At 39.7% G+C, this 25488-nt stretch overlaps 1 protein-coding gene across 4 annotated transcripts in view; it reads right to left on the bottom strand.

Annotated features, from left to right (window-relative positions):
- LOC136864070 (ataxin-7-like protein 1) overlaps nucleotides 1-25488 on the bottom strand; it is a 521582-nt gene that overhangs the window by 295280 nt on the left and 200814 nt on the right. For all 4 annotated transcript variants that reach the window (XM_067140614.2, XM_067140616.2, XM_067140615.2 and 1 more), the window contains exon 5: nucleotides 8765-9142. In XM_067140614.2, coding sequence (XP_066996715.2) covers nucleotides 8765-9142 — 378 coding nt within the window. The remainder of the gene's footprint in view (nucleotides 1-8764; nucleotides 9143-25488) is intronic.

Below are 25488 nucleotides of genomic sequence, written 5' to 3'. Positions count from 1 at the left end.
AGATCTTGCATACAAGAGGAAAGTTGTACACTGATGGTTAAATAGGGTTTAAATTGTCATATGGTGACATCCCATAGATGACTTGAACAGTGTGGAAGAGGAATGGGCATGTTCCAAAAATGGATTTGTGAAGTGTGCAGTAAACACCTGTGGAAGATTATCAGGGAGGAAAAAAGGAAAAGGAGACTCCTAGGTGGAACAGCAGGGTAAAGGAGGCAGTTAAAGAGAAACCAATGGCTTGAAGGAAGTGGATAGGCAGCAATAGTACAGAGAATTGGCAGAAATATAAAGAAGCCAAAAAGGTATGTAAGAAAATACTACAAGAAGAGAAATGGAAGAGCTGGGAAAGTTAACAATAATATTTTGCTTTACGTCCCCCTAACTACTTTTACGGTTTTCGGAGACACCGAGGTGCCGGAATTTAGTCCTGCAGGAGTTCTTTAACATGCCAGTAAATCTACCAACACGAGGCTGATGTATCTGAGCACCTTCAAATACCGCCGGACTGAGCCAGGATCGAACCTGCCAAGTTGAGGTCAGAAGGCCAGCGCCTCAACCGTCTGAGCGACTTGGCCCGGCACCGGGAAAGTTTGACAGAAACTTTACAGGAGGATATGAAGGGATGTAAAAAGGTTTTGTATGGTTTGGTGAAGAATACTTTACGAAATAGGGAAGATACAAAATTTGAAGGGGAGAAAAAAAAAAAAAAAAAAAAAAAAAAAAACAGGGCAGATATTGATGCAAAGAGGTGACATACTAAAAAGATGGGAATAATATTTCTCAGAATTGCCAAACATTAAATATAGTGAACTGGTAGGTGAGAGAGAAGGAACAAGAAGAAACAATGGGGAAAGAAGAAGAACAAGAAAAGGAGATATCAATGTTAGAAATAGAGGAAGCCATACAAAAGATGAAGAGCGGTAAAGCAGCAGGAGTGGATGAGGTAAATACGGAAATGATAAAAGCAGCAGGACCAATAGGGCTACAGTGGCTGTATAGATTATTTAGAATAATCTGGAGGAAGAAAGAGATCCCAGAGGAGTGGAGAAAGGGTTTAATTATTCCGATATTTAAAAAAAGGAATGCAGTACTACAGAGGGACCACCCTTATTGCCCATGTAGCTAAGATATTTGAGAGAGTATTGGAAGGAAGACTGAGGAGGAAGCTAGAAGGAGAAATGGAGGAAGAACAGTATGGTTTTAGGAAAGACAGATCAACGCTTGACCTGATCTTTACATTAAGACATATGATGGAGAAAAGATGGGAATTTGGAAAAGACATAGTGATGACACTGAGAAGACAAAGCTAAAGTGGTATGGACATATGATGAGAATGGGAGAAGAGAGAGTGCCAAAAAAGCGTTTTCAGAGAAGTTAACAGGAATGAGACCACGAGGAAGACCCTGAAAGAGGTGGACAGATTCAGTGTGGGAGTGCATAGAGAAGAGGGGAGGAAAACCAGAAGATGTACATAAAAAAGGAGAAGAATGGTGGAGAGACAGGCAGCGATTGAGGTCCTTGATTCACAACCCGACCCGGGAAGCTGGAAACGGGAAATGAAGATGATGAAGATGGTGGCATCACTACGACAACTGTACATTTGGAAGAACCAATTAGAACCTATGTCAGCAAGTCTCCTTGAAAACAGGAAACTTACGTATTAAAAAAAATTCTTGCTTTGCAGGATGAAGTGGAATATTTTTATTTTTATGAAGACCTGCGACTGTGGGTCTTTTCAAAGGGACAGCGCAATTTCAGCGTATTTATTGGTTGGTCAAGTTGCTTCGAGAAATAGTACAGATTCAACAGTACAAGAATCACGAAATCTGTATCCTGTAAGTATCGGCAAGAAGAAGAAGAAAAAGATAAAGACACAAAGAAATTTGTGGGAGCAGCTACAGAGCGATTTTCACCCCGTTAGTGATGGAATATCCAAAAATCCTTCCTTAATGAGCACTTACATTGCAATATGAATGTATCCCCAATCCCCTAAGAAACCTTCTTCCTATTCTCCAAAGACAAGGGCATGACTGAATATTTGTGGTTCACAACCAACTGCACAATGGAGGGACTTCACGAGTTCAACATGCCTGCGAAATATTGCCTTTAAACAAGTAAGGAAAACCGAAAAACAATGTGCATATTCGTTGTGTGCTGTATGAAGAGTACTTGTGTTTTTTATCATGCAATTCTCTGCAAGACTGTTGTATTGTACAACTGGCCAAGCCAGGAGACACAGCTCCTATAAAAGAGACTGGGATAGAATCACACTAGAAGGATCAGCTATGACCATCAGTAATTTTTTCCTTGAAGCTGGTTCAAAATCACAGGTGTCACTAGGCAGACTTCCTTTCATGCTCCATAATCATGCAGCCTGTCTTCAGTTGTATTAAGAATCAAGCTCCTGTAAGGAAGAAGGGTGAAGCATTGCAATCAGTGACAAAAGCTAGCGGTTTAAAGTCGCACTAACACATCAAAAGTTTCCAGCGACGCAAGTATGGGAAAGGGCTAGGAATGGGCAAGTAGTGGCCATGGCCTTAATTAAAATACGTACAGCCCCAGCATTTGCCTGGTGTGAAAATGAGAAACCATGGAAAATCATCTTCAGGGATGCTGACTGTGGAATTCGAACCAACCATCACGCAAATACAAGCTCAGTGACAAAAGCAGACAATTTCTTGGTCTTAAATATGTTCATTTGTATGTGCAGGATCAACCAAGAAAGTGACACATTCTGCAGTGTATATGGCATCGACACACAAGATCTATGCTTGGATGGTGGTGTGAGGAATCATAGGTTACAATGTCAGTTCACCTTTGGCAAATGTACAGGGAACATTCAATGGTGCGAAGTACATTCAGATCACCAGGCAACCCTTTCTGCTATCAATTGTGCAACAAAATGGAGATAAATTCGAACAGGACACAGCCCCGTCACACAGCACTCGTGGAATCCAACATACTGTTCAGAGTGTTGGTCCGATACCCTCGCCACTACAATCACCAGACCTGTTCTGCATTGAGCATGAGTGGGACTGGACTGGATGTCATCTGGCCCAATATCTGTGCAAGAAAACCACTTGGATGTACTGTGCATACAGGAGACTCACAGAAGCTATGAAATGCACAGACCGAGAATAAATGGAATGCGACTGGCTATTGAAAGACCCCATCACAAATACAATACTTCTCCAATTGTATATACAGGTTATATCAACAGCCTTCACTGATGAAAATGATCTTGAAGTTTTAACTCTGGAAATCAAAGTCTGTACAATCACATCCATATGCAAGCCACAGGATACTGAATTCAAAGCCAAGGTACCTACTAGCTTTTACAATCAACACACACAAATAGTAATCGGTGACTAACTGCCACAGCACCATGTGGGGATATGACCATGATGATGAGAATGGAACAGCATTGCATGAATGGGCAGAAGGCAATCATCTGAGCCTTATTGATGACCCTAAGCAATCTGCATCGTTAATAAGTGGCAGATGGAAACACAGCTACAACCCAGATTTGATACTCAGCAGTGAAAATATCTCTCAACAGTGCATAAAAGCAGTCTGTAACCCCATTCCAAATATGGAACACAGACCTATCATGTGTGAAATATATGCAGCAGTTAGGCCACAGAGAGTTCTGTTTCGAAGATGTTTCAATTTCAGGAAAGCCGACTAGCCAAGGTTTACGGCCAGGCTGGATGCTGCAGTTTCCACCATAGAACCCACACCTCAATCGTATGATGCTTTTGTTAAGGTAGTGAAGAAATGTTCCAGAAGGACCATACCTCGTGGTTGTCATACATCATACATCCTTGGTCTTACTTCAGAGCTTGCTACTAAATTTACAGAGTATAAGATTGCTATTTGAAGAAGATCCACTGGGTGAGGCAACACTGGCAACTGGAAAGACATCGCTAAGAGCATCAAAAAGGGATTGCTGGGTTAAAACTATAGAAGAACTTGATCTAACTAGAAACAGCCACAAAGCGTGGAGACTACTGAGGCATCTCGATAGCGACACAACCACATCATATTCCAACATCACTGCAGACCAGATAGCTCACGAGCTGCTCATGAATGGGAAGTTAGTCACAAAGTTGAAGTACCCAAAATTCATCATGAGTTCCAAGCCAAGAGGAGTGAACTTACTAACCCACTCAAGTTAACAGAACTAACAAGACTATCAAAGAGAGCGAAACTGGGAAAGCAGCCAGTTTGGAAAACATAAGAATGGAGCAAATTAAGAATTTTGGTCCATCAACAAAAGAATAGATATGCAGCTTTTCAATATCTGCACAAGCAAGTGCCAAATACCGAAGATCTGGCAAAAGAGTAGAGTGATAGCTCTTCTGAAACCTTGCAAGGAAGCAAACCATCCCAAGAACTACAGGCCCATTAGTCTTTTTAGTCACCTCTATAAACTGTTAGACCGTATGATTCTGAATACAGTAATGCCTATAATTGATCATCTACTCATAACCAAGCAAGCAGGATTTCAGCCTAAGAAAAGCTGCACAGGCCAACTCTTGAATCTCACTCAGTTCATAGAGGATGGGTCTGAAACTCACCATGTGATAAGGGTGGTTTTGGTGGTTCTAACAGCAGTGTATGACACTGTCAATCATCGGTTACTCCATGTAAAGTTGTTCAACTTAATCAAGGACTTCAATATAACTAGACTTATCAGCACTCTCCTTCAAAATCGCAGGTTTTTTGTTTACTTCCATGGTCAGCGCAGTCCTTGGGGAGCACAGAAAAATGGCCTACCTCAGGGGAGCGTCTTGACTCCAGTTTTCTTCAACATCTATATCAAAGACCAGTCGTTTACCCCAAACACAAGGAGCTTCTTATATGCAGATCTATCCTTTAGTGCACAACAAGGCTCAAGATTTCAATCCATGGAGAGAAATCTGCCAACTGCCCTTAGTAATCTGTCAGGGTACTACAATCAGAACCAACACCGAAAAAATCCTTTTACGAACCGACACAAGTATGTGCCTTTCATTTAAGAAATAGGGAAGCTCATCGCGAGTTACATCTAGAATGGTCAGGTATCCAACTGCAGCACTGTCACACTCCAAAATAACCAGGAGTGACCCCTGATAGAGCTCTTGCATTCGAAACCCATTGTAAGAGTAATAAGATGAAAATCTCAACACGAAACAATTTTATTTGCAAATTAGCAGGGTCACAATAGGATTCTCATCCTCAAACAACCCAAACTTCAGCAGTGGTACTGCATTTTTCTGCTGCTGAATATGCTTTCCCAGTCTGGTACTGTTCCTCTCATGCCAGACAGGTAGATACGGCTCTCAATAAAACCTGTAGGTTGATTACAGGTTACTTAAAGCCTACTCCGACAGATAAACTCTATTACTTGCCTGGAATAGCGCCACCCTGTGTACTTAGAGAAGTAGCTGGCAACAGGGAGAGGCTTAAAGTGAAACAGAACAGCACTCACCCGCTGCACGGACATAGTCCTCCTCGGCAACGGCTAAGATAGGCATAGATATCAAGGATAATTTAATAAAAAACCATCTATTCAATACTTTCCACATTTAATGTGGTTATTATCTACATGATTTTATGTAGACTTATTTGGTCAGGTACATGTTTCACCCATTATTTTGGGCATCTTCAGCCTGTAAACAACCTTTAGGTCAAGGTTTGGGACCTTTTTAACCAATATATACAATATATACATTATATACAATATATACAAACGTAAGTTAATACAGTTAAGTTTTTTGGTCCTAATCTATCTAATATGAAAAATGTCCAAAACTAAAATGGATCTTCTTTTCGGTAAAGAGGATTGCATATCAGGGTTTATGTGATCCCTATATCATATTAAGTTCTTGACGTACCGTGTCTGGTGACAGGATGTGTCGTCAACAATAAGTGGAGATTTGAACTGACTGTTGCTTGTAGGTTGGTCAAGACTGAAAATATAAATTTAAATTAAATGTGTTTTAACTTGGCAGTTCTATTCTGGTTAACTTAAAATGTTCAAAAATTAAAAATAAAATGAAACAGATCATCTTTTTTAAAATCATAAGTCTTGAGAAAGGGTGATATTAAAACTGGGGCTTATTTGACCCACGATTTTCATGTTCTTGACGTAACTAATATTTAAATGTGTCGTCATGCACAAGTGGAGATTTAAAAGCCGATTGTTGTAGGTAGACTGGTCAAGAACGTTGTGAATGAAACTGTTAGTGTCTTGACTTTGGGTCTCATGTAACGTCCAGGAATTTATAAGAGTGCAATATTAAGCTGTTTCATAGTTTTAGGCTGCTGCTTAATTGAGAAGAAACTCCTAGACACTTGATACAGTCTTGTGTGAAAATTGTTCCCGTTGATGTGTTGCTTGGTCTTTGGGAACAATTTTCACACAAGACTGTATCAAGTGTCTAGGAGTTTCTTCTCAATTAAGCAGCAGCCTAAAACTATGAAACAGCTTAATATTGTACTCTTGTCTATTCCTTGACGTTACATGAGACCCAAAGTCAAGACACTAACAGTTTCATTCACAACGTTCTTGACCAGTCTACCTACAACAATCGGCTTTTAAATCTCCACTTGTGCATGACAACACATTTAAATATTAGTTACGTCAAGAACATCAAAATGAAAATCGTGGGTCAAATAAGCCCCAGTTTTAATATCACCCTTTCTCAAGACTTATGATTTTAAAAAAGAAGATCCGTTTCATTTTATTTTTATTTTTGAACATTTTAAGTTAACCAGAATAGAACTGCCAAGTTAAAACACATTTAATTTAAATTTATATTTTCAATCTTGACCAACCTACAAGCAACAATCAGTTCAAATCTCCACTTATTGTTGACGACACATCCTGTCACCAGACACGGTACATCAAGAACTTAATATGATATAGGGATCACATAAACCCTGATATGCAATTCTCTTTACCGAAAAGAAGATCCATTTTAGTTTTGGACATTTTTCATATTAGATAGATTAGGACCAAAAAACTTAACTGTATTAACTTATGTTTGTATATATTGTATATAATGTATATACTGTATATTTTGGTATGTTTATATTGGTTAAAAAGATCCCAAACCTTGACCTAAAGGTTGTTTACAGGCTGAAGATGCCCAAAATAATGGGTGAAACATGCACCTGACCAAATAAGTCTACATAAAATCATGTAGATAATAACCACATTAAACGTGGAAAGTATTGAATAGGTGGTTTTTTATTAAATTATCCTTTATATCTATGCCTAACGTCATCTTCAATACGGAACAATAATGAGAGTTGTTACTTGTAACGGCTAAGATCCCGGAAGACCTTCCTGAGATCATCTGAGGTGCTTAGTGTATCACCAGAGAAGGCAAGGCTGGAGCCGTGGAAGAAGAGGACCCTTCACCTTCGTGGATGGATGCCAGCTGCTGAGCAGGCTGGTGTTAAAGTCCCTGAACAAGCTGTGATCAGGAGTGGGAAGATCCAGGGATAACTTGAAGAAATGGGGGTTCAGCACATGTGATACACGATGTGAATGTGGATAAGAACAAACCACAAACCACATACTTCAGTGCCCTATGTGCCCAACATCTTGCATAAAGGATGATCCCCTATAAGTCACTCAGAGTACACTGGACACTGCAAAATACTGGGCATGTGTAATATGATCTCACATGTTATGTTTTGTGTACTTCAAAATGACTTGTATGTTAACTGTACATTTGTATGTTTTTGACTGTAGTATAATAATACTGCAACATCAGGCTGAATGTGCTAGGAACTTCATTCCCCAGGATGAATTAGTCACATCTACTATACAACAGCTACAGTCTTCATTGCTGCTGGATAAGAGTACACAGAGAACTGAAACAGACTAGTGAAATTCCTAAACTTTATACATTTGAATATAATTTTTTCAGCTAGTGGTTTATTGTCGAACGAACAAATTAACAGTTTTCGGCAATGCAAGGATAGGAAAGGGCTAGGATTGGGAAGGAAGCAGCTGCAACTTTAATGCAAGCTCACAACTAATAACCTGAACCATGTGGACAATTGAATATGAATTTGTAAGTGCACGCAAGTAACATTTCCATCTCATGTGGGTGTAGAGATAGCATCTCTGCCTCTTACCTAGAGGCCTTGCATTCATTACCCAGCATATCCACAAACTGTAACTAAGGGCTGGAATGTTGTGAGGTAGTAAATGCAGGGCTAAATGTGACTGTGCTTTTGTTGTTTACTTTTGTAATTGATTAATCCATTCAAAACTCATCACAAAACACTCTGCAAATGAAATGGATTAAGAAGGTAACATAAAAGACAATCGCTTAGCACACTAACAGATACAGCGAAGAAATTCATAAGATATTGGTCTTGTTTCATTTTTCAAGCATTCTATATACTGACCATTAGATAACAGAAAAGAAAAGAAAAGAAAAGAAAAGAAAAGAAAAGACTGAAGGAAGGAAGGAGTGCTACGCAATTCACATATGCTATTTCATCAAATCACACCAAGTGTAATGATAAGAGACCAATTATCCAAATATAAAAGATATGCAACCCAATTATGTGCAATTTTAGCAGAGGTGCAATTGACATGCCATGCATATAAATGCGAAGTATCTAGTGAAGGTATTTCAACCCAAAAATAGTTAAATATGCTGAAAGCCATTCATGACATAGCAATAAAGCAAGCAAACTCACATCATAAAATATAAAATATTTCAGTAAATTTAGAAAGACAATACAAGGAACTTACAACCTGAGGTTTTGGGTGAATTTTCTGGAAAGTGAGATCATCCAATTTCGCACTAACACGCAGGATATTTTCTTCAGGAGGTCGAGGAGAGTGATTCTGTTCGGGTGTGAACCTAGCAACTACTGTTGTCAGCAACGAATGTCCAGATGGAATAGGCTTGTCAAATGTATCTATTGTAAGATCTGGCAACGAAGGTACTGGTCGCCGAACTGCAGATTTTGCAGCTGTGGTTTGTAAAACTGGCGATGGATCGCAAGGTGAGAAACTGGTTAACCGCATTGCTCCATTGTCGACACCTGATGTCTCATCACTAACAGCCTTCATTTGGACTTGGGATGTCCTACCCAAAGAATTAGTTCCCACCTCAGCAGCACGTGCCTAGAAGAAAACAAAGAACAAATAAGGGACCTTCCAAAAATTATAACATTTCATTATACAAAGCAAGTCTTAAGCTAAACCACTAATATTAGTGCTAATCATAATTAACAAGAAATTTATATAAAAATCATTAAGAATCTGTTTGCATCCAAGTCATAAAATACTGGGCATGCATCTGTGAATACAATAAATGTATATATGTGTATCAATAGCATACTAGTCAACACAAAAATAAATTAACTCAAGTGAGAAACAAGTTTGTACTTTCATAGTGAAAAGATCTGTCACAGTTTAGCCTTATCGGATTTATATTGCAAGTTTCTTTTGTTGAGTAGTTGATTCACTTCATTGTACATTAAATTGTGAAAAATTATATTCACCATGAACATGCAAAATGACAATCAGTTGATTTATAAAATAATCAGACCTGAATAATTGATGATGATGATGCTGTTTGTTGTTTAAAGGGGCCTAACATCTAGGTCATCGGCCCCCAATGGTACGAAATAAAACGAAACATAATGACAATTTAAAAGTCCAATATTCATCCACTGACCAGAATTCAAAACATGATTATGATGATGATGCTTGTTTAAAAGGGCCTAACATCTAGGTCATCAGCTCCTAATGGTACGAATTGAGACTAAAGGTTATGACAATTTAAAAATTCATAATCCTCCACTGACCAGAATTTGAAAACATGAGGAAGAATGAAAGGATGGATATGAAGTTAAAATAATCAGTGGAACCGACCCACAATGCTCCACGTTCCCAGAAACTAGCATTAAACAATAGTATTACTGACCAAGGAACTGCTTCTAAAGCACAATACTGAATCGATGATATTTGTAGTCGAAATGGGTCCAAAATCCAGGTCATCGTCCCCTGATAATGGTACTTATTGCTAGGAAAGTAGAACCATGGTATTTGTCATGTTGTGGTACTAATCAAAAGTAGCGTAGACTTCACGCATTATGGTACTATTCACAGGTAATGTAATGCTCACATGTAACATGGACCTATGGTGTTTCGCACATTGCGGTGCTATTTACAGGCAACGCAAACCTATGGCTTTCCTCACATAAGTGGACTAACCACAGTGACCCGCACTATCCCGTGGTGTTCCTCACATAGTGGGTACTAAGCATAGGCAAGGCAGAGCCATGGTGGCACTCATCCCATGGTGTCGCTCATATAGGGGTACGAATCACAGGTACTGGAAAACGCATTCTGAGCCACACACTATCACTACTAATCACAAACCTATTTTGCACCAAACAGTGGTACTATGCGCAAGTAAAAGTGACCCATGGTGTTCCCCGTGTGGTGGTACTGATCACAAGTAGTTTCATGGTTCTAATACAATTGTCCCTTAGTTGCCCCTTTTAGTTGCCTCTTACGACAGGCAGGATATACCATGGGTGTATTCTTCGTCTGTGTCCCCCACCCACAGGGGGTTGTGTGTTTGGTCCACAAGAGGTATTTTATTTCCCTCAAATCCGCCAGCAAGCCGGTTAGGACCCCCCTATCTGCCACCTGGGACACGCCACGTGGGAGTATCACCTCTCCCTCTGCTACGCCAGCGTAGTAGGTTCATGGAAAACGTAATGAAGAAGAATGAATGGATGAATACAAATTGAAAATAATCAGCAAATTCTACTCGCAATACTGAAAGTTAAAAATAATTCCAATTAGAATTCAAAAAGACGACGAACAATGATTATGAATTTAAAACAATCAGTAGATCTGACCCGCAATGCCCCACCTTTCCAGAAACTATCTTAAAACAGTAGTATTACTGAGCAAGGAATTGCTTCCAAAACATAATCCTGAATCAATGATGCTTGTTGTCTAAAGGGATCCAAAATCCAGATCAACGGGCCCCTCATAATGGTACTTACTGCTAGTAAAGTAGAACCATGGTATTTCTCATGTTGCGGTACTAATGAAAAGTAGCGTAGACTCACTGTGTTCCACACATTATGGTACTACTCTCAAGTATTGTACGTTGCACAGGTAACGCAGACCTATGGTGTTTCACACATAATGGCGCCACTCATAGGCAATGCAAACCCATGGTTTTCCTCACATAGGTGCACTAATCATGGGCGCCAGTATTCCCGTTGTGTTCCTCACATAGTGGGTACTAATCACAGGCAACGTAGACCCACAATGTCACTCATAGGGGTACTAAACAGAACCAATGCCCAGACCTGTGCGTTTCTCACACAATGGTACTAATCACGGGCAACGTAAGCCCATAGTGTTCCACATACAGTGGTACTAATCACAGGTGCTGTAAACCCACAGTGAATCACTTTATGCTGCTACTTATCACAAACCTAAATTGCGTACCTAAGACAGTGGTACTACTTGCAAGTAAAAGCAACCCATGGTGTTCCCCGTGTGATGGTACTAAACACAAGTAGTTTCATGGCTTTAACTCAATCATCCCTTGGTCGCCCCTTTTAGTCGCCTGTTACGATAGGCAGGGGATACCGTGGATGTATTCTCTGTCTACATCTCCCACCCACGTGGTACCTGAATAATTCAAATCCACCAACCATACCTTAATAGGCAGAAAGGTTTGCAGTGCTTATGCCAAGGAGGCAAGTAAGGCAGTGTAAAGACCACTGTTCTAAAAATTCCCTATTCTATTTCTGGTGTACAGCAACACTTTTCTTATACCTCCATTCAGTAACATAATACCGTATTTTGACGAGTACCTTCTAGTGCTATGACGGCTTCTTCCTTGTCATGCATTAATACTTTCTCACACTTTAAGGAAAGAAAAACGTTTACAGAAGTACTATTAGAAATATGGAGCATGCAAAGGAAAATCAGTGTCAGTACTGAAAACTGATATAAGAAGTAGAAGTCAATGCCAAAAGCAGTATGAAAGCTAGCAGTTTTACATGACAGTTGATCATCGTGATTACCATCACAAAACCTTCAGTTTTACATGGAATGCAAACCACAGAGATGTGACATATCATTTTTTAAATCCCATGTGAATTGGTTAGGATTCCTAAGATGTTAAACCAGCGATGATACAATACTGTTAAGCTGCATCCCATGTCCACAGAATGAAGAAAACATTCAGTTTACTCCAACATTTAGTAACATTAAGGGCAGAAAATAACAGCTTTATAACTTAATCCTTTAATCCCATACATCTTCAGTCACCTCCACTCAATCTCTCTCTTCTCCAACATCTCTCAGAAATATCATTTCAACAACACAAATCTGACATTTATGGTAAAATGCCTACCTCTAACCCTCAGACCTAGGTTTAATTCTCAGCCAAACCAGGAATTCTAGTTCTAGACTGATGGTTGGAATGATGTTCACTCAGCTTCACAAGATACTCTGAGGACCAGTCTGATGAGATAACCATCGGACCTGTTATGAATGCCAAACAATACGACTGAGAAAGTCGTCACACTTATCACCAGGCACTCCAATATCTGCATGCCATCTTGTTAGGCAAAAAACTTCTTGGCTTCTCAAGGCCCAACGTGGGCTGTACGTCAGTGTTTTCTTAGTCATTGGCCTGGTCATAGTAGCACATCTCATCATACAGGGCTGCAGATAAATAAATAGCCCTCCCCTTCTCATCCTGCTAGAATTCCTTCCGAAACTTTTGTTCTCTTGCTTTTAATAGTAAACTGTTTGTTTGTAATGTTATGATAACAGTTGTGTTGTGAAAAAGAAAGACATTCAATACCAGAGTGAGTATTCATAGTAGAAGCACATATATGTACCAACTCTATCAAGGAAACATTGGAATTGCTCAGGAATAAATTTCTGCTTTGCCCAACATGCACAAAATGCAGCATTCAAGATTTGGAGACAAAATGACGTACAACTTGACTACTAGCAAATAAACAATGGAACAGAGCACCTTCTGTCTGGACACCTGTACTTACGGCACAGGTTAACGAAATAATGACAAGATTCCTCAGATATCCACTATGAGACTGGCTCAACAAAACCACATCACATAAGTAGGAGAAATTGCACATGAGTGCTGAATGCTTTGAAATTCAAACCATACTGAGTGACAGTTGTGCAACTGAAGGTGCCTGGAAGGATAAATACGGGGCTTTCCCCCCCCCCCCTTCAGATTGCTGAATGTGGTTACACATGGTCATTTGAACCTGTTAATGCTTGTCATGACTGACAAGGCTTGGTTTCGTCTATCAGAATATGTGCAATGAAATCCCAAAATAGGAGGTATTGAATGATAGAAAATCCTAATCCAGAGCATGAACAACCCCTACACAACAAAAATATCATATGGTGTGCTACGACTGTGAAACCAATGTTAATCCAATGTTTAAATCCACAGTCAACACAAGTGTCTACTTGGCCTCCCTGGATGAATTTTACCCCTCAACTAACAGAAGAGAGCAGCACAATTACTGCTTCTTGCTGAAGGATTGGGCAACATGTCACATCTATCTGAAGGGAAACCTGTACAAGGAGAAGCCCCATACTATTGAGGAACTTGAGGATAACATAACGAATGGCATCCTATGAAAGTCAGTAAAGTTACTTTCATTTGTCATTGTACCTGCATTACTTCAGGAGGTCTGGTTTCAAAGCAAATGGGCCAATTGCCCACGCCCAACCCAATATGTATGCTATACGCTTTATACACTTTTCTTAAGCCTTCATAGGTACAGTCCTTTTTTAAAAAAAGCACATGGTATTGAACGAAGTATACTTCTCAGAAACAACCTACAGATTTGTTTGTTGTGGGTGCCCACAGGGTTGGTATCTACATGGCAGGTGAACTATGTTTTGATAGAAATTAAAATACAGTCTGATAAAATATTAAATGCAAGGAACATAAAATAACATGAGGACATACTAATTTTTGAGCAACTACACATCGAGTCCTGCATATAAACACATACTTTTTCATTACAGACAGTGTCCGCCTCTGTAGCGTAACGGTTAGTGTGATTAGCTGCCGTCCTCGGGGGCCCGGGTTCGATTCCCGGTACAGCCAGAAATTTAAGAATGGCAGGAGGGCTGGTATGTGATTGAAATGGTACATGCAGCTCACCTCCAATGGGGGTGTGCCTGAAAAGAGCTGCACTACCTCGGGATGAGGACACGAGTTTACTTACTGTAAATTAACTAAGAATTTCCACTATCCTCAATAAGCAACACCTAGCTCTGTGCCTCATTTAGATCCACACCTCTAATCATGAAACTAATGAAAACAGAGTCTAACCATCATATTCTTGGCCTCCCTCTATTTCTCTTACTCTCCACAAAGAGTTCATTATTTTTCTAGAAAACCTATCCTCCTCCATTCACCTCCCATAGTTGAGTTGTCCGACTCGTTGGCTGAATGGACAGCGTACTGGCCTTCGATTCAGAGGGTCCCGGGTTCGATTCCCGGCTGGGTAGGGGATTTTAACCTTCATTGGTTAATTCCAGTGGTTCGGGAGCTGGGTGTTTGTGCTGTCCCCAACATCCCTGCAACTCACACACCATACATAACACTATCCTCCACCACAATAACACCATCCACCATCATCGGAGGGTCTGCCTTACAAGGGCTGCACCTGGCTAGAAATAGCCACACGAAATTATTATACCCTGGAGTTTATTCCTTTCTTACATAATACCACTGACAAAACTGTGAGCTCGTATTAGCTTTGTAACATTTTGATTTAATTTTACTTAGTATATTGCCATCCTGGGAGAATGCGTACACATTGTAAATACTTGGAAATGATCCACCTAACCTAGTTTCATATTCTCTACCTAACATTCAGTCCTCTTAGATTTCTCTTCACAGTTTTCGCTGCACCTCTTTTCAGGCTCCAAGGTATTAGGTTGCAGGCTTTCAGCACAGTCTGCCATTAAGACCAAGTCAAACGTATAGGTCAAAATGCTTACAGTACTACATTTCCATTCCAGATGAAACCTACCATGCCATTTTATACCTTTCACTACATGATTCATGTCTCCTATGAACAGCAAATATGAAAAATTACAGCCTTGTCTAACCCCTGTAATTACTTTGAACTTTTTTTTTTTTTTTTGCTAATGGTTTAGTGTCACACTAACACATCAAAGGTTTCCAGTGATGCAAGGATGCGAAAGGAGGAAGTGGCCATGGCCTTAATTAAGGTACAGTCCAACATTTACCTGGTGTGAAAATGGGAAACCACGGAAAACCAACTTCACGGCTGCCAACAGGGTGATTTGAACCCATTATGCAGAATGCAAAACCCATTCTACCATCCATTCTCAATGCAACCTGACTTTCAACACAAATGGCTTTGTTTGCCTGTAATATGCCACCCCTATTTCCATAACCCACAGCATGGCTAATATATTTTCCCTTGGTACTCTGTCATATGTCTTCTCTAGATCTATGAAACAAACAAAAGGGTCCATTCCTCCCATAGAATTTTTCAATTACGTGGTACATACTGAAAATATAAATAGGTTATACTTGCGGGCGATACAAATGAACATTTTGGATCAGGGTCCTCGGAAACTGTAGACACTGATGATGCATTTGACTCGTGAAATCTGACAGGAATATCGTTTAATGACAACACTGCATATTGTCATTCTTATCTCAATACCATAGCTTCAAATTGTAATGATACCCTACTGAAATGTGGACATACCTCAATAGAGTGGATTCTTTGGAAATGATATGCTATATGCTGTCTTCTCGATATCAACACCAAGATATGAAAAGAAATGGGTAACATTTAGAGATGTCCACAGTTTTAATTCTGATACTTGTTGAAAAGACAATTTCATCTCCTTGGTATGAAGTACCCTCTCAGTGCAACATCTATATATATAAAATAAGAGTTTTGTCTGTACATTGCTCAGAATTTGAAAATAATTGTATTTCTGTATCGGTCATGTCCACAGTAACAAGAAAATGCATTTTTTACTTTTCCGTTATTTCTGTCTGTCTGTCTGTCTGTCTGTGTCTGTATGTATGTATGTACATGCATCACGAGAAAACGGCTGAAGAGAATTTAATGAAAATGGGAATCTAAAGTCGGGTGATGAACCGCTACAATCTAGGCTACAAATTATTTTAATCACGCTGAGTGAAATGGTAGTTTAGGGGAAGGCCTGAAATTTAATTCTCAAATATTTCTGTTATTAGTGGTCGTATCTTCACGAAAATTGGTATGATAAGTCGGGGAATAGGTCGCTATAATCTAGGCTATCAATAATGTTATTCGCACTGAGTGAAATGGTAGTTTAGGGGAAGGCCTGAAGTGTAATCTATATATATAAAATAAGAGTTTTGTCTGTACATTGCTCAGAATTTAAAAAGAATGGTATTTCTGGATCAGTCGTGTCCAGAGTAACAAGGAAATGCACGTTTTACTTTTCCGTAATTTCTGTCTGTCTATCTGTCTGTCTGTATGTATGTACACACATCACGAGAAAACGGCTGAAGAGAATTTAATGAAAATCGGTATACGAAGTCGGATAATATGTCGCTACAATCTAGACCATAAATAATTTCATTCACGCTGACTGAAATGGTAGCTTAGGGGAAGGCCTAAAATGTAATTCTCAAATATTTATGTTATTGGTGGTCGTATCGATAAATACTAGGCCTACATAACTAAAGTTATACCGTTTTATATATCCGATAATTTGTATCTTATGCATTGTTAGCGTACCGGCTATGATCATAGAGATATTCATGAATTTGGGTTTTTGTTACTAAGTCCATATCAGCGCCAAGTCAAGAGAACATGGGTAAACAGAATTTAATGATAATCAGTATGTGAAGTCTGAGAATAAGGAACTACAGTCTACGCTATAAATAATTTTATGAGTCACCCTAATATCACAGAGTTGAAACAAAACTAAAGGTTAAGGCCTACAATACAGCTCATAAAACTAATCAACAATAACATTACATTGACCACTGTTTGTTGTGGTGGACTTGTGTCTTCTGTCGCCACTCACCTACGATATATGGGATTACTGCTGTGTACCGAGTACTTTTTTTAAAAATTTACCTTACGTCGCACCGACACAGATAGGTCTTATGGCGACGATGGGATAGGAAAAGGCTTGGCCTTAATTGCAGTCCCAGAATTTGCCTGATGTGAAAATGGAAAACCACAGAATATCATTTTCAGGTCTGCCGACAGTGGGGTTTGAATCCACCGGATGCAAGCTCACAGCTGCGCGCCCCTAACCACATGGCCAACTCGCCCGGTTGTGGCGAGTGTAACAGCCTGCTTGAATATTGGCGGGAAGTAGTTGGGGATTTAGATAACTTTCTTCTTTAGCATGCCATTCCTCTGGTTCATAAATTTTCTCATACTACTGGTACGTAACACACTGGTATATCATAGCATTCGAGCTATTCAATCCCTACTCTGAGGCACTGATTGGAATGATCAGTGTGCATATTTAAGTGAATTATGGCAAAGGAGTGTTCACGGCTGTCTGCGGTCTTGTCATTCCAGCTCTGGAACTTTGGACTTTTAGATCGGCACCATAGTACTGCAACAGACTATCTTCATTTTTTCCGCATTGAATAGGTGGAAATCAAAGAGTTATTGTTCTCCTTTTAACCGTAATACTGTTCGTTAAAAGTGAGAATATGTTCGGGTTTTTATTTGATCGAGTATTTTATATGATAACATTGCTTTTAATCGCTACTTACAGTACCTATTGATGTTTTTGTAATGGCCTTTGTTTACTTCAGTTAGGAAAACCAGAAAGTCAGTCTTTCTGAGAATCGGGCCGATGACCTTCATTGTTAGGCCCCTTTAAACAACAAGCATCTTTCTGAGAATCCCGTAGCAAAGCACGGGTACATCAGCTAGTCAATTATAAAGTCATCAAATTTAATAATTTATTTTATGTGTTCAACGATAAGCATGCCTCATCAAAAGTAATGCGAGCCAAATACCCACCTAACCCGTGGAAAACGTCTGTAATTAAGTAATTAATCTCTGTATGGACAAGGCAAAGAGAAGACAAATCAAACCAGGAAACCCAAAGACTTTGAAACATATCACATCTTGGATAATAAAACCAAACTTGCAATACAAAATGCCACAGTTAAACATACGCTCTCTTTGTTCAGTAAGAGATCAACTCGGTTTGCTTTATTAGGAACAATAAAATCCCTAGGTATTGCCAAAATAGTTTTCAACTTGCCTCCTCTTTCGTATTTGCAAAAATGCAAAATGAATATTTCCTAAAAATTTCACCAGTGAACAATTATCACAAATTATCTGAAAATATTTATAGTTACATGAACACAAACAAACTTCAAAGTGATCTCTCTCTAACTTTTCATAAATTTACTCTGAGGAGGTAATCAAAGTATTTAAGGGCATGAATACTAAGGCTGTTGGACCAGATGGTATCTCATATTCCTTTATAATGAACTGTTTGAAAATAATCACTCCGGTCATAACTCACCTCTATAATTTCTGTTTACATTCAGAAGTCTTTCCAGCCGTCTGGAAAATGACCAATATTCGATCTCTTCGTAAGTCCCTTCTCATCAAAAATTTGATGATTTCAGACCAATCAGTACACTGGTACTGTCTGTCTTAGGTAAAGGATTGGAAAATTTTATTTCAGTATAACCTAAGCGTCCGACTAGAGCAGTCGTGTTGAGTGGACGGTCCCGGTAGAAGGAGAGGGGAGCGCAGGAGTGGAGTGCAGGGAAGTAGTGAAGTGTGTTTAGAAGATGATTGGAGCGGAGCGATACAGGGCCATAACAGGAAGATGGCAGGGAAGAAGGAAGCAAGAATTAGTCAAATTAGGAGGATGTAAAACCGAAATGGGAAAGAAGGGAGAGATGATGCTGGCAGCGACGGTGATTACTGTAATGCTATGGATAGGGGGAGCTGAACTGAACCCCGGTCCAACTGGCAGTGGAAACATGAGTTGGGAAGACATTGAAGTGATCAAGAGGGTAGTTAGAGAGGTGGCTGAAGAAGTCTGCCCATTCGAGCAACTCAAGAATATGATACAGGAGCAAACGAGGGAGTTTGACAGAATGAAGAAATGGTTTCGAGAAAAGGCTGAAGACACAACATCCCAAGTGAGGAACAATGCTGAAGAAGTTGCACAACTGAAAATAAAGATAGGGCGATTAGAAGAGGAAATGCTGAAACTTACAGCAGAATTGGAAGCCAGTACACAATATAGGAGAAGGAAATGTCTGTTTATATATGGTGTGCCTGAGGAGAAGAGAGAGGACAAAGTGCTTACAATTTACAAAGTGGTGGACTTAATTCAAGGGAAAATGAAAATTAATTTCAGCGAAGTTGACATAGACGATGTGGAGAGAATAGGGAAAGTTAAAGGCAACAGGCCTATTAAGGTTCAACTGTTTTTCACGCTGATGACCGATATTGTGGTTGGAAATGTGGGTAACATTCAGAGGGTGAAAATATGGATCAAGAGAGATAGGGGAAGTGAAGGGATAAGGAAAGAAAAAATCCTAAAAAAACATATGATATGAGCCAGACTGCAAGGATTGAGAGCATTCATAAGGGGACAGGAGCTAGTAGTGACAAACAGCTTCTGGAGTAGAATTTGGACTGTGTATAAATTATTGGATCTAGAAGAGAAGTTGAAACAAGAGGAAGTATCGGAGAGGAGTATGGTCAATAGCTTGGAAGTAAGACAAGTTGAAGACAGCATTGTTACAGAAGACTGAGAAGGTGATAAGGAAAAATCAAAGGGAAATGGTACGATGAATGGGGAAAGGCAGGGAGAGGTGCAAAGTGAAAGTGGGATCATAAACAGTGATAAGGAAGGAGTAGTGGATAAGGGGGCGAGATTAAGAAGGACCAGAGGTGCAGCTATTGAGATAGTCAGAGAAGAGGAAAGCCAGAGAAGTGAATATAGGGAAGAAATGGATACACAGAGTAAAAGAGAACTGGAAGACACGGCCCGTAAGACGCTAGAGCAGAATATGTCCAGAGGGAGGAGCAAGAGTTTAAGAGATATGTGGGGAATGATAGGCAAGGACGAGGGTACCGTAACACGAAGTAAACACGTTTAAAAAACTAGTGATAAATAAGGGAATAGTGTGAAAACAGGGTGGAAGCTTAAAGTGAGAGAGGTGCTTTTAAGTTAGTTACATTGTTCATGTTTGTGGGTTACTGTAGTCGCGTCCTAGTTCGTGAACCATGGGCAACAGCTGAGTGGCCTAGTAAGTGGTCCTGAGAGTCGGGATACCAGTTGCTATGGAATGGGAGTGGGCATCTCTGACATATTCTGAGTCGTGGCCTTCCTTGTACTCAGGCGGCTAGGACTATACAATTCACCAGTGGTCCATAACCCGTTAGAGGAGAGATCATCACTTGGACTATGTTCAAGTAGGGTATCATCCTGCTTCATGAATTTACTGAGCTCAGAAAATTTTAAGCAAGCCTCGGACCTATGGGAGTAATGGAGTCCCACTCCCATTTGACAGGCGAGGGACTCAATTGGAAACAACTTGGCGAACGAAATGGAATTCGATGGGGAGCTATCAATATTAATGGGGCTTATGGAAGAAAGAAGGTAGAACTGGCTGAGTCAGCAAAGAGGATGCATCTGGATGTGCTAGGAGTAAGTGATATTCGGGTAAGGGGAGATAATGAGGAAGAGATAGGAGATTATAAAGTGTACCTGACGGGTGTTAGAAAGGGAAGGGCAGAGTCTGGGGTAGGGCTCTTTGTCAGGAATACCATTGCACGTAACATAGTTTCTGTTAGGCACGTAAATGAGCGAATGATGTGGGTGGATTTGTCAGCTGGAGGAATTAGGACAAGAATTGTGTCCGTGTATTCACCATGTGAGGGTGCAGATGAGGATGAACTTGACAAGTTTTATGAAGCATTGAGTGACATCGTGGCCAGGGTCAACAGCAAGGATAGAATAGTGCTAATGGGCGATTTCAATGCGAGAGCTGGGAATAGAACTGTAGGATACAAAAGGGTGATTGGTAAATGTGGGGAAGATATGGAAGCTAATGTGAATGGGAAGCGTTTGCTGGACTTCTGTGCTAGTATGGGTTTAGCTGTTACGAATACATTCTTAAAGCATGAGGCTATTCACCGCTACACATGGGAGGCTAGGGGTACGAGATCCATAACAAACTATATCTTAGCAGACTTTGAATTCAGGAAATCTGTTAGGAATGTAAGAGTTTTTCCCGGATTTTTCGACGATACAGACCACTATCTGATCTGTAATGAACTAAGTATTTCTACGCCTAGGGTAGAGAAAGTGAAATCTGTCTGCAAACCAATAAGGGTAGAAAATCTCCAGGGCGAGGAAATTAGACAGAAGTACATGGATATGATTAGTGAGAGGTTTCGAACAATAGAGAGTAAGCAGGTTCAGGATATAGAAAGTGAATGGGTAGCATACAGGGATGCTGTAGTAAAAACAGCAAGGGAATGCCTAGGAACAACTGTGTGTAAAGATGGGAAAAGGCGAACATCTTGGTGGAATGATGAAGTGAGAGCAGCCTGTAAATGTAAAAAGAAGGCTTATCAGAAATGGCTACAATCAAGGGCCGAGGCAGACAGGGATTTGTACGTAAATGAAAGAAACAGAGCAAAACAAATAGTTGTTGAATCCAAAAAGAAGTCATGGGAAGATTTTGGTAATGACCTGGAAAGGCTAGGTCAAGGAGCAGGGAAACCTTTCTGGACAGTAATAAAGAATCTTAGGAAGGGAGGGAAAAGGAAATGAACAGTGTTTTGAGTAATTCAGGTGAACTCATAATAGATCCCAGGGAATCACTGGAGAGGTGGAGGGAATATTTTGAACATCTCAATGTAAAAGGAAATCATCCTGGTGGTGTTGCAAACAGCCAAGCTCATGGGGAGGAGGAAAATGATGGTGAAATTATGCTTGAGGAAGTGGAAAGGATGGTAAATAAACTCCATTGTCATAAGGCAGCAGGAATAGATGAAATTAGACCTGAAATGGTGAAGTATAGTGGGAAGGCAGGGATGAAATGGCTTCATAGAGTAGTAAAATTAGCGTGGAATGTTGGTAAGGTACCTTCAGATTGGACAAAAGCAGTAATTGCAGCTATCTATAAGCAAGGGAACAGGAAGGATTGCAACAACTATCGAGGTATCTCATTGATTAGTATACCAGGTAAAGTATTCACTGGCATCTTGGAAGGGAGGGTGCGATCAGTCGTTGAGAGGAAGTTGGATGAAAACCAGTGTGGTTTCAGACCACAGAGAGGCTGTCAGGATCAGATTTTCAGTACGCGCCAGGTAACTGAAAAATGCTACGAGAAGAATAGGCAGTTGTGTTTATGTTAGATCTAGAGAAAGCATACGACAGGGTATCGAGGGAAAAGATGTTCACTATACTGGGGGACTATGGAATTAAAGGTAGATTATTAAAATCAATCAAAGACATTTATGTTGACAATTGGGCTTCAGTGAGAATTGATGGTAGAATGAGTTCTTGGTTCAGGGTACTTACAGGGGTTAGACAAGGCTGTAATCTTTCACCTTTGCTGTTCGTAGTTTACATGGATCATCTGCTGAAAGGTATAAAATAGCAGGAAGGGATTCAATTAGGTGGAAATGTAGTCTGGCCTATGCCGACGAATTGGTCTTAATGGCAGATTGTGCTGAAAGCCTGTAGTCTAATATCTTGGAACTTGAAAATAGGTGCAATGAGTATGGTATGAAAATTAGCCTCTCAAAGACTAAATTAATGTCAGTAGGTAAGAAATTCAACCGAAATGAATGTCAGATTGGTGATACAAAGCTAGAACAGGTCGATAATTTCAAGTATTTAGGTGTGTTCTCCCAGGATGGTAATATAGTAAGTGAGATTGAATCAAGGTGTAGTAAAGCTAATGCAGTGAGCTCGCAGTTGCGATCAGCAGTATTCTGTAAGAAGGAAGTCAGCTCCCATATGAAACTATCTTTGCATCGGTCTGTTTTCAGACCAACTTTGCTTTACGGGAGCGAAAGCTGGGTGGACTCAGGATATCTTATTCATAAGTTAGAAGTAACAGACATGACAGTAGCAAGAATGATTGCTGGTACAAACAGGTGGGAACAATGGCAGGAGGATACTCGGAATGAGGAGATAAAGGCTAATTTAGGAATGAACTCGATGGATGAAGCTGTACGCATAAACCGGCTTCGGTGGTGGGGCCATGTGAGGCGAATGGAGGAGGATAGGTTACCTAGGAGAATAATGGACTCTGGTATGGAGGGTAAGAGAAGTAGAGGGAGACCAAGACGACGACGGTTAGACTCGGTTTCTAACGATTTAAATACAAGAGGTATAGAACTAAACGAGGCCACAACACTAGTTGCAAATCGAGGATTGTGGCGACGTTTAGTAAATTCTCAGAGGCTTGCAGACTGAACGCTGAAATGCATAACAGTCTATAATGATAATGTATGTATGTATGTATGTATGTATGTATGTATGTATGTATGTATGTATGTATAAGTATGTGATTTATGAAATGCAATGTCTCTAGCTATCACACTTGTTATATTGAAATGTATAGTGAGTGGTGTAATGATATTAATAGTAAATGTATCATTGAGGAGGTGGAATTGATGTAATCATGGTCAAGATGTATTGTAAAATCTGTAGATGATGAGTTAGAAGTGTTATTAGTTGTGTAAAAATGTGTGGTTTAAGTGTGTTATGACGGTAAGTGTTCTTTGAGGCAGATATAAACCAATGATGTTGCTTTTTTTTTATTGATAGCATGTTGGTATGATGAAATTATTGGTTGAAGGTGTTCTGCAGCTGTATTTATGGCAAGAGAGTTGTATTGATAGATACTGAAGTGTGGGTAATTATTAGGAAAATGTATTGAGGTGGAATTAGTGTATTGAATATATTGGTAAAGTGTGTTATGATGGTAAGAGAGCTGTATTGATAGAGAATGAAGTGTGGGTAATTATTAGTGAAATGTACGTGAATGGTGGAGCAGTATCTTGGTTGTTAAACTTGTGATATGAAAGGTATGAGCGAGGATAAGTGAGATATGATGGCTAAGAGTAAGCAAGTGAAGGATGGAAGGATAGAGGGGTAGATGACAAGTGAGGTAGTGCCATGAAGTGGGTGGAGTGGTGTCTTGATTGTTTAAACGTATGATATGAAGGATATTAGCGCTGATAAAAGAGATAATGATGGCTAAGAGTTAACAAGTGAAGGTTGGAAGGAAAGAGAGATAGATGAAAAGAGAGGTAGTGTCATATGAAGACGATGTGATGGGGGTGATGGTGGCTAAGTCATTGTTGGATCAATTGTTTTGGAACAAATGTGTTGTATTTATAAGAGGATGATTGGCGTGGTACGAGGGTTGATCATAGAGGGATCTGAGTTTATAAGTCTGAAGGATATGTGATGTAGTGATTATGTGGTAGACGGTTGATGGTAAAAGGTGAGGGTATATTGTGAGCATATGAATATCATAAGTAGATTTAATTACTATATGATGAGTGGATCATGGCAAGAGAGCAATTGTAAATACGGTGTGACGAAAGGATGAGGCTTGCTGTTTGATTATGTAATTAAGATAATGTGTGTGGAGTGAGGAAATGACACACAAACGGGACCGCGGTGTTATGTTATGGCTGAATCAGCGTACTGGACTAGGTCAATGAGAATGGAAAATAGAAGTCATGGAATGTGCCAGTTACGCGGATTCAGCCGGAAGGGAATGTAGAGGCCTGTAAACCTCAAAGTGCCGACTATGCCATTCTATTATTATTATTATTATTATTATTATTATTATTATTATTATTATTATTATTGTTATTATTATTTTACACTAATTTTTTGCCTATTGCCATGGTCTATGGGATCACCAATAAGGGTTGATCAGAGGCCATATGCCAATGTATGGGGAAAAGTTTATTTACCAACAACTCGTTTCGTATTTAAATAATCATTTTATTCTTAAAACATTTCAGTATGGTTTTCAAACAGCCCATAGCACTATGATGGTATTTTTCAAAGTCACCAATGATATCATATTTGCAATGGATAGAAAGGAACTAAAACTCCTGGTACTATTTGATTTAAGCAAGGCGTTTGATAGGAGTCTATCACAAACTTTTTCTGACTAAATTACACACAATGGGCATATCTCTTCCAGCTCCACCTTGGTTTGAAGCGTTCTTGAAAGGGAGGTCTCAGTGTGTAGTATTTGACAAACAAAATTTCTCTAAATGTTCTAAGTGTACATTCTGGCGTCCCTCGGGAATGTGTTAAGAATCTAGGTATTCTTATGCATAATACTCTCTCTCCTGGTCCTTCCATGCCAAACATTTGCTCAAGAGTCCGACTTGTTG

The sequence above is a fragment of the Anabrus simplex genome, chromosome 2 (genome assembly GCF_040414725.1).
Source record: "Anabrus simplex isolate iqAnaSimp1 chromosome 2, ASM4041472v1, whole genome shotgun sequence".
Classification (NCBI taxonomy): domain Eukaryota; kingdom Metazoa; phylum Arthropoda; class Insecta; order Orthoptera; family Tettigoniidae; genus Anabrus; species Anabrus simplex.
Note: the sequence above shows the minus strand (reverse complement) of the source record. Positions and strands in the feature narration are given on the sequence as shown.